The sequence below is a fragment of the Drosophila kikkawai genome, chromosome 2L, assembly GCF_030179895.1.
Source record: "Drosophila kikkawai strain 14028-0561.14 chromosome 2L, DkikHiC1v2, whole genome shotgun sequence".
NCBI lineage: Eukaryota > Metazoa > Arthropoda > Insecta > Diptera > Drosophilidae > Drosophila > Drosophila kikkawai.
Genome location: NC_091728.1, coordinates 12,076,731 through 12,087,765, shown reverse-complemented (window position 1 = coordinate 12,087,765; position 11,035 = coordinate 12,076,731). Strand labels below are relative to the sequence as shown.

Below are 11,035 nucleotides of genomic sequence, written 5' to 3'. Positions count from 1 at the left end.
CGGCGATTGACATTGACACCCACACCAGACTAGGCCAGACCAGTCCAGTGGGACCCGGATTTCCAACTTATGCGTAAAGTAAATCCTTCGCAATGACCAGCGGCGACCACAACAGGCCAGCAACTCGCTCGTGTCTCGTGCTCGTCCTTGGGGCTGTTGGGCGGGTCCTTTGGTTATTAAATGCCTTTTCAAACTTAATTAAGGCTACGCGTTTTGGCCAACATGTGTACACAACTGCAGACGGGTGCGGTCAACTTAGGGTTAAGCAATTCGAACCGAACATATGTGATTAAGGCTAAGGGCCGCTTTTGTTGGCGACGAAAGCTGCCGAGGATGGGAAGAGATGACAACCCCTAATTTAAAAAATCATACAAATTAATCATTTAATTGTGCTAAGGACAATAAATAATACCCGATAAAGCAATATACTCGAGGAAAACCCTGCGATGAGGTCACTTAAATTAATAAAACATAACGTTGAATAATTTAAATGTGGCTTTGTGACAACAGAATGACAGTCAAAAATTCTCATTAAAAACATGCAAAATAAAAGGGGTAGAGAAGTGTTTGGATTTAAAGTATTAATGTTGTTCTTAAGGTAAAAATATATTGCAAAACTAAGAGTAGTTTTTCTAATGTAAGTCTTTATTTAGATACAACTTCACCCTGCAAAATCTCCCCTGACACTCTCCGGCATTTATAAATAGGTTCCCTGCTGTGGAAATTAAACCTCCCCTCGCAGGTTAATGGTCCGTCCTTCAGGGCCTATTTGGGCTAATATAGCCATTCGAATGTGATTAGGGGCTTGAGTAAAATATTTACAGATCTCACACCCGGCGTGCGCCGACTACCTGGATTTTTCTAAGTGCATGGGGACCCTAGTCCATCCTAATGTGAAAGTTATCAATTATTAATTATCAACTGTAAAGTTCCCAAAGGCGGGCGTGTCAATCAAACAGAAAAACCCGAAGGCTGTTGGGTACCATTCAATGTTGTCCTCTTTGAACTTTTAACTGTCTGAATTTTTGATGATAGCTCGAAAGCTCCAAAAGTTGTTTTTCTGTTTAACTATAAATATTGATTCGTCATGAGGACACTCGCATCACTGATGAAGATGATTGGGTCGCGCATTACCTTCAAAGAATCCGACAGAACGAATTTATTCACTTAACTCGAATCAATAAAATATAATATCACTGGTCGTAGTCCTACAGGTGCAGGTGACTAATTGCTAAGGTCCAAATATGGTCCAAACTACGTCCTTAGCTCTTGTTGGACACCTCCCCACTGGCAGAGTAGGCCTGGTTCTCGTATCCAGCGAAATTTCCCAGCACCATGGAGATGCGCGACGGCGAGTGTTGTATTCCGTTTCCGGACTTGTCATCCGGTCCATAGCCCTTTCCACTGCTGGTGGGCAAGACAAACTTGTCGTTGCGACACCGTCGGTACAGGAAAAGTCGCAGCTTGAAGAACACAAAGAGCAGGACGTAGATGAAACAGGAAAGGATGAGCACGCCCACGACTGTGACGAACGCACTCTCCGGCTGGCTCCAATCAATCACGTGGTAAATGTACGGCTTTCCCTTTCTAAATCGAAAAGGTAACGATGTATTTTATTATATCTTATGTATTTTAAGCACACTTACTTGTTAAGGCCTCCGCACAAGTGGTAAATGTACGAGAAGATGGCAAACACAACCCCGAATAATACTGGCAGAAATATGTGCAGCAGCCTCATGGGATGTGCCACTATCCACAGATCGATGAACATGCAGATCGAGTTGAAGGCGTGAGTGAGCACATTCGTGGCGTCCAAGTTATTCTCGTTAGCTGAAGAGCAAGCAAAGAGTGAGGTATATGCGGAATTTATTTCCAAGTAATACTCACCGTCATACAGAATCGCCCAGTAGATGATGGTGATGACAATAGATAAGACCAGAGATATGATGTGCATACCCCAGTAGACTCGAAAATAGCTAAAGGAGCTCTTGATATTCAAGAGTTTATCTAAAAGATAAAAGTACATTTTTCGTTTTAAAAGCATTCCCAAGGTCGTAAGGTACAACTCACCCGCATATTCCGGATGATAGTGCCAAACGGTGACTAGTACTGCTCCCAAGAGGTTCGTCAGCATGCACATCCAGATCCCCCAGTTGGTCATGTAGATGAAGTACAGCCAGTAGCTGCTTTCATCATCTGCTTCTGGCCACATTGAGGTGATAACCACGACCACAAAGAACAGGGCCATGAACCAGCGGTAAAACAAATAACCCATACTCTTTGAGCATGTTTGCCACTGAAATGGTTTTAAAATATTTATTAAAATTTTTGAAGACTAAGGATAAGGTCATAAGGTGCTATACAGTGATATAATTTTTCTATAATTTAAAATTTCCTTAACTGTAATATTTGTTATACAATAAATCTCCTTTAAATTGACTGCACCCATCGCATGTTTAAAGTAATGCTTTCTTGACAGACCACAGAGTTCGTAACTGCCTGCTGCTTATGCATATTTCAATAGTTTAATTTACAATGCACGAGCAATCGGTGTACAGAAGTCAAAGTTTACTGTCATATACATATATCCGTTGGTGTGTACATTTGTAACCCTCTCTCTATTGATACTGTGAATGAAGGAGTTTATTAAATATTCCCAAGGTAAGAGCTATACAAAGTGGACAAACGCCCATTGTCTCTTACCATTTGTAAGACAGTTGGATTTGGTCGGGCCTTATGAGCCAAGGTACACTTTTCAGAGGAACTTTTTTCTTGATAAATTTAAATCTTAATTAAAAATCACATAACTATTTTTACAAAAAATTAACAAGTACTAAATGTCTTTACAAAATGTCTAAGATATTTTCTAGACGCTTTGTAAGTAAGTATTGGCTAAACACTAATCAGTTGCTAAATATTTTTGATGTAATCTTTAAAGTCTCACTTAGCCAAAGCACACCTTGTTGACCTCGATGCGGACACTGGCCAACACTTTAAAATGCCCATCATGTACATTGACCCGCGTTCCAAGTGCAACTCAAATACGAAACCAAATAAACACCTGCCCAGTTGCGTGTCCAAGGCCCAAGGACGCAGCTATTTGTACTGTCATCGAACTATTTAATTTGGCCCATACCCGGGATTAATCCTTACCTGCGACTTGACGAAATCATCGGGCGTGTCGTGGTCAAAGCCGCAGCTCTTCCGCTGGAACTCCTTCTTCACCGGGTGCACGATCACCTGGAGCTTGCTCATCTCGTTGGCTTTGCTGTCGATCGGTGTCTAAATAATGCGGCAACAGCTTATGCAATCAGTCGCGGCATGCAACTGTGATTCTCCAAACAGTTAAGCAATTGAAGCCGTATTCAGCGGTGCCATTCTCTTTGCACGCTTCGATTTATAATCAAAATGTGTTGAGGTCTGAAATAATTAGTGAGAAAGTTGATTGTATTGTTAGTAAGAATTTTAATATTATTATTGGGTAGAATTATAAATATATAAATATAAATACTTCTAACGAACCCTCAAAAGATACATATTTAGATGTAGTTTCTTTTCTTTTTGTTTCCTTATAAAATTATTTAAAAGGAATCTTATAATAAAGTAAGCGAAATATTTCCAATCTTAGTAACCCTGGTTTTAAAAGTCATCGACTGTTTGCTCCCCTTCCATTCACACACGGCTTATTCTCAGTTTTTCAAATGCGAGCATACCAACAGGCCAAATACCCGAAATATTAAACAAAAATACGAAATTTTTATTTGTGTTGACATGGAGTTGGCTGGAAAATTTCTTAAGCCTGTATGGCGTCCATTAGGGTGCGGTGAGTATATGCGTTCGCGTAGTCAACGCGGTATCCAAATTTACATTATATCCGGCATTTCTTTAAAAAGTGGTTCGTCCCTATTGCAAGTTGCCGGTGCAAAACCTGGTCTCGTTTCCGGTTGCCAAAATAGAACCCGGAAAGTCAAAGTACATGATGGCCCATGTCTACATTCACGGAGAAATGCGCACTGCAAAGAAGGTCATACGCAGTCTGGCCAAGGCCAAATACCACCGTAAGAGAACTTTGACCTAATCCTCGGCTAAATTCATACAAAATGTCCCTTTTCTAGTTGACGTTTATGACAAACTGAAAGAGGAAGCCGAAAAACTGGGCTTGTGCACCCAAGGGCTTGGTGGTGGCTACTTGGTCCACGACAATAGTAAGAAGTACATCAAGCTTTATGGGAAATCTCTGACCCTGGGCAAGGCCGACCACGAGGCTGCCAAGGATATATTGCAGAAGATGTATAAGGATCATAAGATCGATGCAGAATCTGGCGGCATTGAACCCTAAGTTCGCCCTATTCTCTTAATATTTCGGGTAATGGTTTCGGCCGCTTTTGAATACTTACAATGAATGTTCAAAATTAAAGTTGGCTAATTAAATTGCACAGAATTTGCAAGTTGGTAATAATATCAATTTAGATCTTTATTTTATTTGAAGTGGGTTAAATTTCTAGCTCTGATTTAAACAGGGAATCATTCTTATCCCACAACTAATTTAATAATTGTTTAAAAATCACAACTTTTAAATCACAACTATTAAATCTGTCTGAAAGTTCCCCTTCCGCAGTTTTTATTCAGATAAACTTTGGTAACCATGAGCCGTTACTAAACTTCCCTGATTTTTTGGGTCTGGGCATGTGCAAACCCTTGGCGTGACCCAGACTCAGACAGGTTAGTAACTTATGTGCAAAGTGCGAAACCAAATTGCGAAGCAAGACGAGCTGGGCCTAGTTGTCTGCTTAATAGCGCTAATAATGCCACTATTGTACGACTATTCATATAATTATATGCAGAGCTAGGATGGGGGTCGGGGTGCCATCATTCATGGATCAATTTACCAGATAGTTCATTCGCTTCGTCGAGCACTCTATTATCATGTAGTCAGTGAATAATTATTCGCTTCACCAGGGAGGAGAGAAGCCCTCCACAATTTGTACTGTGTATTCTCTGGCATTGGTCGACCATTAATTGCAAAAATAAAAATATTCAGGCCTGCTCCGGTAATCGTAAAATTTTTTCGATTTCGTTTTGGGCGAAAACGAACCGTTTTCGTTTTTAGCTGCTCCGGTTTTCGGCAAATTTCTGCTATCGGATGTTTCGTTTTCTCATCGTTTCTCACTGCTCAAGCAGCTAACTTGTGTTGTTGGTAATAAGCAAACAACGTAAAGTACTGCCTATTATATTTACAATTGCCCTTTTTCTAAGCCAGAAAAAGGCAAAAAATGGTAGAATTAAGCAAATCCAGGCACCTAAGATGCTGCCACACTTTTCACAGTTTTAATTCCGGTGGTCTCAAATAATTATTTGGTTAATTTGGACCATTTAAGTAATCACATTAAATAGCATTAATTATAAACAACTATTTTGGCGGTCCTTTAAAATTATTAATGTATTCATTTATATTTTATAAGTATTTTTAACTGGCTGTTTCGTTCCACCAACAATATGGCAGCCTTGGCGATAACTTTTTGCGGTGAACTTATCGGCCTATCGCCAAAACGAGAAAACGGGTTGAACACGGCAAAAATTTTGTTGTCAAATCTGAGGAGGGGTCAGAAATAAATTTTTTATAAAATAACTACCTTCCAGAATGATCTTGTGGTGGTGTGGAATAAACATTAATAGACCACTGAGTAAACTATTTTTTTCCCTTTGTAAATAAGATCTGATTTCATATAAAAAAAGCCATTTACTTTTAATTCCGGCCAGAAAAAGGTGCCCGTTTTTCAAATCGAAAAAATCTTTCGTTTTCGATTACCGGAGCACCAATTTCTCGTTTTCAAAAACGAAAACGAAAAAATCTTGCCGTTTTCGATTACCGGAGCAGGCCTGATTAACTTGCGCAATAAAAATGTATTAATTAGCTAGTCCGCTAAGGTCGAACATGTACAAAAACAGAACCCTGGTGGCATGGCCTATTGGGGTGTAGGTCGTCCGTCCGCCGCAACAGCCGAGTAATGAACAAAGTGCTTAAGCTCTGAGGCGAATTTACAACAATCTGCAAGATACGCTCTGACGAGAGAAAAAAGTATAAACAACTTTATTGTTGTGACTATATTACCTTGAGTGCAATCGTCATTCCCGATAAGATAGTATGACGGCCGTGTGGAAATAGGGAAAAACTCCACAGGTTAATTGCAGAAGAAATATAAACCTGGCCAGAAATATTGCAAACGAGGTCGAATTTCTAAGCAAAACTGAATACATAAGGAGGAAACAGAAGTCGTAGGTCTTGGGAATTGAGAATTGTAGTACCATAAAATATCTATCTATCTATCTATTCATCTATCTATCTATCTATCTATCTATCTATCTATCTATCTATCTATCTATCTATCTATCTATCTATCTATCTATCTATCTATCTATCTATCTATCTATCTATCTATCTATCTATCTATCTATCTATCTATCTATCTATCTATCTATCTATCTATCTATCTATCTATCTATCTGCTGAGTTATGCCGACTCCTAACTAAAATTATAAAACCTCGGTATAAAAATTAGTAATAATAATAAATAAAAATAATAAAATAAAATAAAATTAGTTTTTACTTCTACTAATCTTGTGTAAGCAAATTAGATTTTGTTTAGTAAATTTTGACCGAGAGGTGCGGTGCTATCGCCTAATTCATAGCAAGTGCTAATGGCAACAGCTGCTCCGTTCGAAACTCTAGACCCTGACTTCAATATAGTCATCATATTCGCGGCAATTTCGTTGGTTATACAAACACCGGGCCATACGCTAAAATTACTTCTCCAGAGCCTTACTCTGATATAAACATTTTCGAGAGCGATGTTCAGTGTCCCTGAACTTGCACGAATGGCACGCTAATGAAACTTTTAAGCGAGAAACCAGGCAGGTGGCCCATTCAGTTAAACAACTCCAAACCGATCTATGTACCCTGGTGGCCAAGACAATTCCGAGTCTCTTTAGTGCGCATTTTATTTACACGCTTTTTCGGCTGTCGCCTGTGCTACATTTTCGTCAACAAAAGAGAAGAGAAACCCGCATTAAACATATGTTCACAGTGCGTTTCGAAAAGGTATGGCAAATAGTAATTTTAGTCAGCTTTGAAGACATCAATCTCGACAATGAGATATTATCAGAACTGGCACCATAACTCGCTAAATTGTCTTATTTTTAATGCAATACTAAAATCATTTAGCTTAGTTAACTCTTTTGACGAAGCCCGACTATAAATTGTGAAACGCACTGTAGCCAAATAATATATAGGTTTATGGCTCTTGAAGTTGTACCACATTGAACCAAAGAAAAAAAAAACTCGTTGACCTTTACAAGCTGTGTAAATAATTTTTCGACTCGAATGCAGTCAAACAGCTCGGGTGAATGGCAAGTCCAAGAGGCGATCTTTAGATTCCAATATTATCAATAATCCCCTTGATGATTAGATAAGACACGTCAGCCACTCGTTCGGTCCCATTAATTCACAATCTTTTCAATCACTCTAATAGAAAGTGAAATCAAGAGTTCAACGCCATTGGCAGCATTTCTTATGTTAATGACAAAAGCGTAGCCACAACAACTTTCTTATGGTTTTCAAGTGGCTGTTCAAGGGGATTTCAGCTAAAAACCAACCAAATATCGTCATCAAAATTCTTGACTTTTTAAAGACCACTTGTTAACGTTAATTAGCCAATTGTTTTGATTCTGATTGGCCAAAGTACGTTAATTGGTTGCTATAAAGATAGAGTTTATTTGGTTTCATTTATCTGTTATTATACTTATACTGCACCTTAAGCCCCATATAACAAAAATAAATGAATAAAATTAAGTACATTCGTTGTGTGCTAACATTTTATTCTCCATCATAAAGTTTAACCGGCTTCTAAACCACCTCAATTGAAAGATTGAACGAGGTCAGTTTTTATATAGAAGGTGTCAATAATTAATTAACGAATATGATCAGCAAGCGGAAGTGAGAAAATATTAAAAGTGTTAATGATTATATAAACACTTGAGAGACTGAAAACATAAACAAATGTAAATGGTCCAGTTCTCAGCGGCCAAGAAAACCACAGAAAAATGCCGACTAACTAGTTTGCTAACAAATGCCGGTTAATTAGATAACAGTAATGATTTTATGTGTATTCAAACCCACTTTTGCACACTTTACATGACTAGGCTCACCTTCAGCTAATTGCAAGCGGGCTTTCGAGTATGAATAACGTTTTGGCCAAATCCGATTGGCCGCTCCTTGGAATCGCTGTTGTTGTTGGTGAGCAGGAAACTTATAATCGTTCACTTAGTTCACTTTTTCATTAACGCGTTTTTGGGGACGTGCCTAAAATTTCAAGCGTAACGTTAAACCCAATGAGCCAATATATATGCAAAGCTAAAGTCATGCGAGTAGAAACCCAAGTGTAATGTATGTACATACAAGAACCTAAATTTGCATGAATACCCGGAGGAGGTATACCTTTTATTCAGTATTTAAAATTTAGGTAAAAGACCTTCAAGAACCTTCAAAATACATCGAATGACGTCTCTTCAAAAAAATAAAGTAAAATAAAATTAAGCTCACGTGTAATACCATAGAAAATGTATAGACTTAATATATGTTTTATTATTTAGCAAATAAATCTTTTCTCTAGATTTTCTGTGGAATTATAAGTAAACACGGAATGAGAGAAATGTTAATAAATATTTATATTATTAACTTTTAAACCTTTTGTGTGCAAATTAGTCATTTTAATAGTAAGCCAATTCTTGTTGCAAATTCTATTTATATCAACATTGACTGGGAGATGTCAATTGGTTTCAAATGTAAATATTGCCAAAGTGGGAATTTTTGCTAGTTTAACAAGTTTCTAATAAATAAATAATAAATATTTATACTCTCAACTTGTAAACTATTGTTTGCTAGTTAGTCACTTTGATATTAAATCAATTCTTATTGCAAAATCTATTTATATAAACTTTGGCTTAGAGATTTCAATTGATTTTGCATGCAAATATTGTAAAAAATTTCTGCTAGTTTAACAAGTTTCCAAGAGAATTTTCAATCGTCTAAAAAATCCAGTCGTATAATTCAAAGGCTAATTTGTTACTAGCTTTATTACAATTATAAATTGCAACTAGTTTTCAGGGTTTTTGCAAAATAAGGTTCTGGCAAACAAATTCTACACTTTAATGCTATTCACTTTATTCACCACACATTCAATCACATTTTGAAAGATTGCCAAAGTAGCAATTTATTGTTTGGAATTATAAACGCAGCTCGGCTTGGTTTGGATTGTCTTTTATGTAGTTTTGGCCCGGTGGTAATTTCTATTTGGGTCACCACAGCAACGGCAACAACAACTTTGCATAACGGTATCTAGTCGTTTACGAGTTTGTTTGCTGTGCCTTTGCAATTTTTATTATTTTGTTTTTTTAGTTTGTCTGCCAGCAACAACAATACTTTGCATTCACGCACCAATGCACAAGAACATCCAGCAGGCAGCAACAACTTTAATAATATTACTAACTAAAGTGGAGAGACACGCACCGAACGATTGAGGCTGAAATCACGACTTCTCATAGCGAAGCACGTACCGCGAATGATCGTGGCTTCTGAGCTGGAGCGACTTGCTGCCGATTTCGAATATCGTATATCTACAGAAACACATCTTAACGTGGTAGGAGAAAAGTTACGATCACGCCGTACACTGCGAAAATGTATGATATGGAAATTTGTAACGAATTAGGTTTTGTTAACGAAAATAAAATTGCATATGCTTTTAAAACAGGGCTTACATTTTTTAAGGTAAGTGTCGATTACGAAAATAATTTTTTTTAATATTTTTGTGATTTATACAACCATTATTTGTAATAAAAAAAATTATTTGAGAAGTTTTTTGAGTTGCACAGTGCCTTTGTCACTTTTATATTATCTCATTAAGGGGTAAGACTACTTTAAATGTTCTCCATATTTTAAATTTCGTAATATTTTTTAGATAACTACCGTTTACGGAATAAATTAAATTATTTGTATTTATTTCAAAATGTATACGATAAAACTAGTAGCCTAACACACTCTTGGTTTTTATCGTCACTATGCGGACGGCTGTCCACATTTATCGTAAGCGCAGACGCGGCTGCTGCGGCGCCGACGTCGACGCCGCCAGGTGCGCTGGCAGCTGTGTTTGTTGGTGTGTGCGAGAGAGGGTCGCGTCGCTCCACGTTGCTTTTGATATACACGGGGAAAAATCATTATATTTTCCGAGAAATTCCTTTTCCAATAGATCACTGAGTATTTATATGCTCTTAAGAGATTAAAGGACGTTGAAATTACTCACATTAAGTTAAAAATGTTCACGTCAAAGTCTTTAATAAAAAATAACCTCCGCAATACTTGCGAACAAATGAAACCAAAAATATGACTGATCTGAAATTGGAAGTTTAGACAACTTATAAATGGAATCTGGCTTATTATTTCTTGTTAAAATGGTCATTATTAATTTAACTGGAAAACCAATTTAATGATCAGTATTAATGAAAATAACAATAAAATTTAATAGTCACTGATAATAGTATGCTGACGTTTGCCGAACATTTTTTTTTCTTTTTAATATTTACAACTTTATATAAGATGAGGGTTAATAAATACATTTAAGTGTATAATCTATGATAAGCACAATTGTATACCAAATAGAAAGATAAAACTGTACTTCGAAAATTTAAGATAGTCTAGACAATATCTCTATATATGTAGATATTTTGCACATGTATTAATGTTATTTTTTCTCCGTGTAGCAATATTGTCAGAACGATAAAAGAACCATAAAACACGATGGATGCTTTTGGCTCACCTTTCTTCCCTTCTCTGTTAGCCACTTTGGGCTTAATTACTCGTCCATCTAAGTGTGTGTTTTGTGTGTGCTTTTATTTGGCAAATCTTTGAGAGCCAAAAGAAAAACAAAATATATTTTTTTGCTGATGGTACAGTTTGGTAAAAAAAAAAGATAGGAGTTATTTA

General features: G+C 37.1%; 2 protein-coding genes across 5 annotated transcripts; one reads left to right on the top strand and one right to left on the bottom strand.

The window, feature by feature from the left end:
• Positions 1-1,130: 1,130 nt before the first annotated feature.
• Positions 1,131-9,615, bottom strand: LOC108082888 (protein rolling stone). Of its 4 annotated transcripts, none has more exons than XM_017178470.3 (7): positions 9,494-9,615; positions 8,206-8,359; positions 3,154-3,420; positions 2,071-2,296; positions 1,888-2,007; positions 1,647-1,830; positions 1,131-1,587 (listed from the first exon to the last, which is right to left on the bottom strand). In XM_017178470.3, the coding sequence occupies exons 3-7, from the start codon at positions 3,253-3,255 to the stop codon at positions 1,263-1,265; spliced, it is 957 nt and encodes a 318-aa protein (XP_017033959.1). In that variant the 5' UTR covers positions 3,256-3,420; positions 8,206-8,359; positions 9,494-9,615; the 3' UTR covers positions 1,131-1,262. The 4 variants fall into 4 exon arrangements, with proteins under 4 accessions (XP_017033959.1, XP_017033960.1, XP_017033961.1 ...); XM_017178471.2 differs by having other exon boundaries at positions 9,566-9,602; XM_017178472.3 differs by having other exon boundaries at positions 9,546-9,590.
• On the top strand, positions 3,663-4,461 carry LOC108082890 (sex-regulated protein janus-B). The gene is made up of 3 exons (XM_017178475.3): positions 3,663-3,823; positions 3,894-4,058; positions 4,116-4,461. Exons 1-3 carry the CDS (start codon positions 3,772-3,774, stop codon positions 4,337-4,339), a joined length of 441 nt encoding a protein of 146 aa, XP_017033964.1. The 5' UTR covers positions 3,663-3,771; the 3' UTR covers positions 4,340-4,461.
• Positions 9,616-11,035: the final 1,420 nt, after the last annotated feature.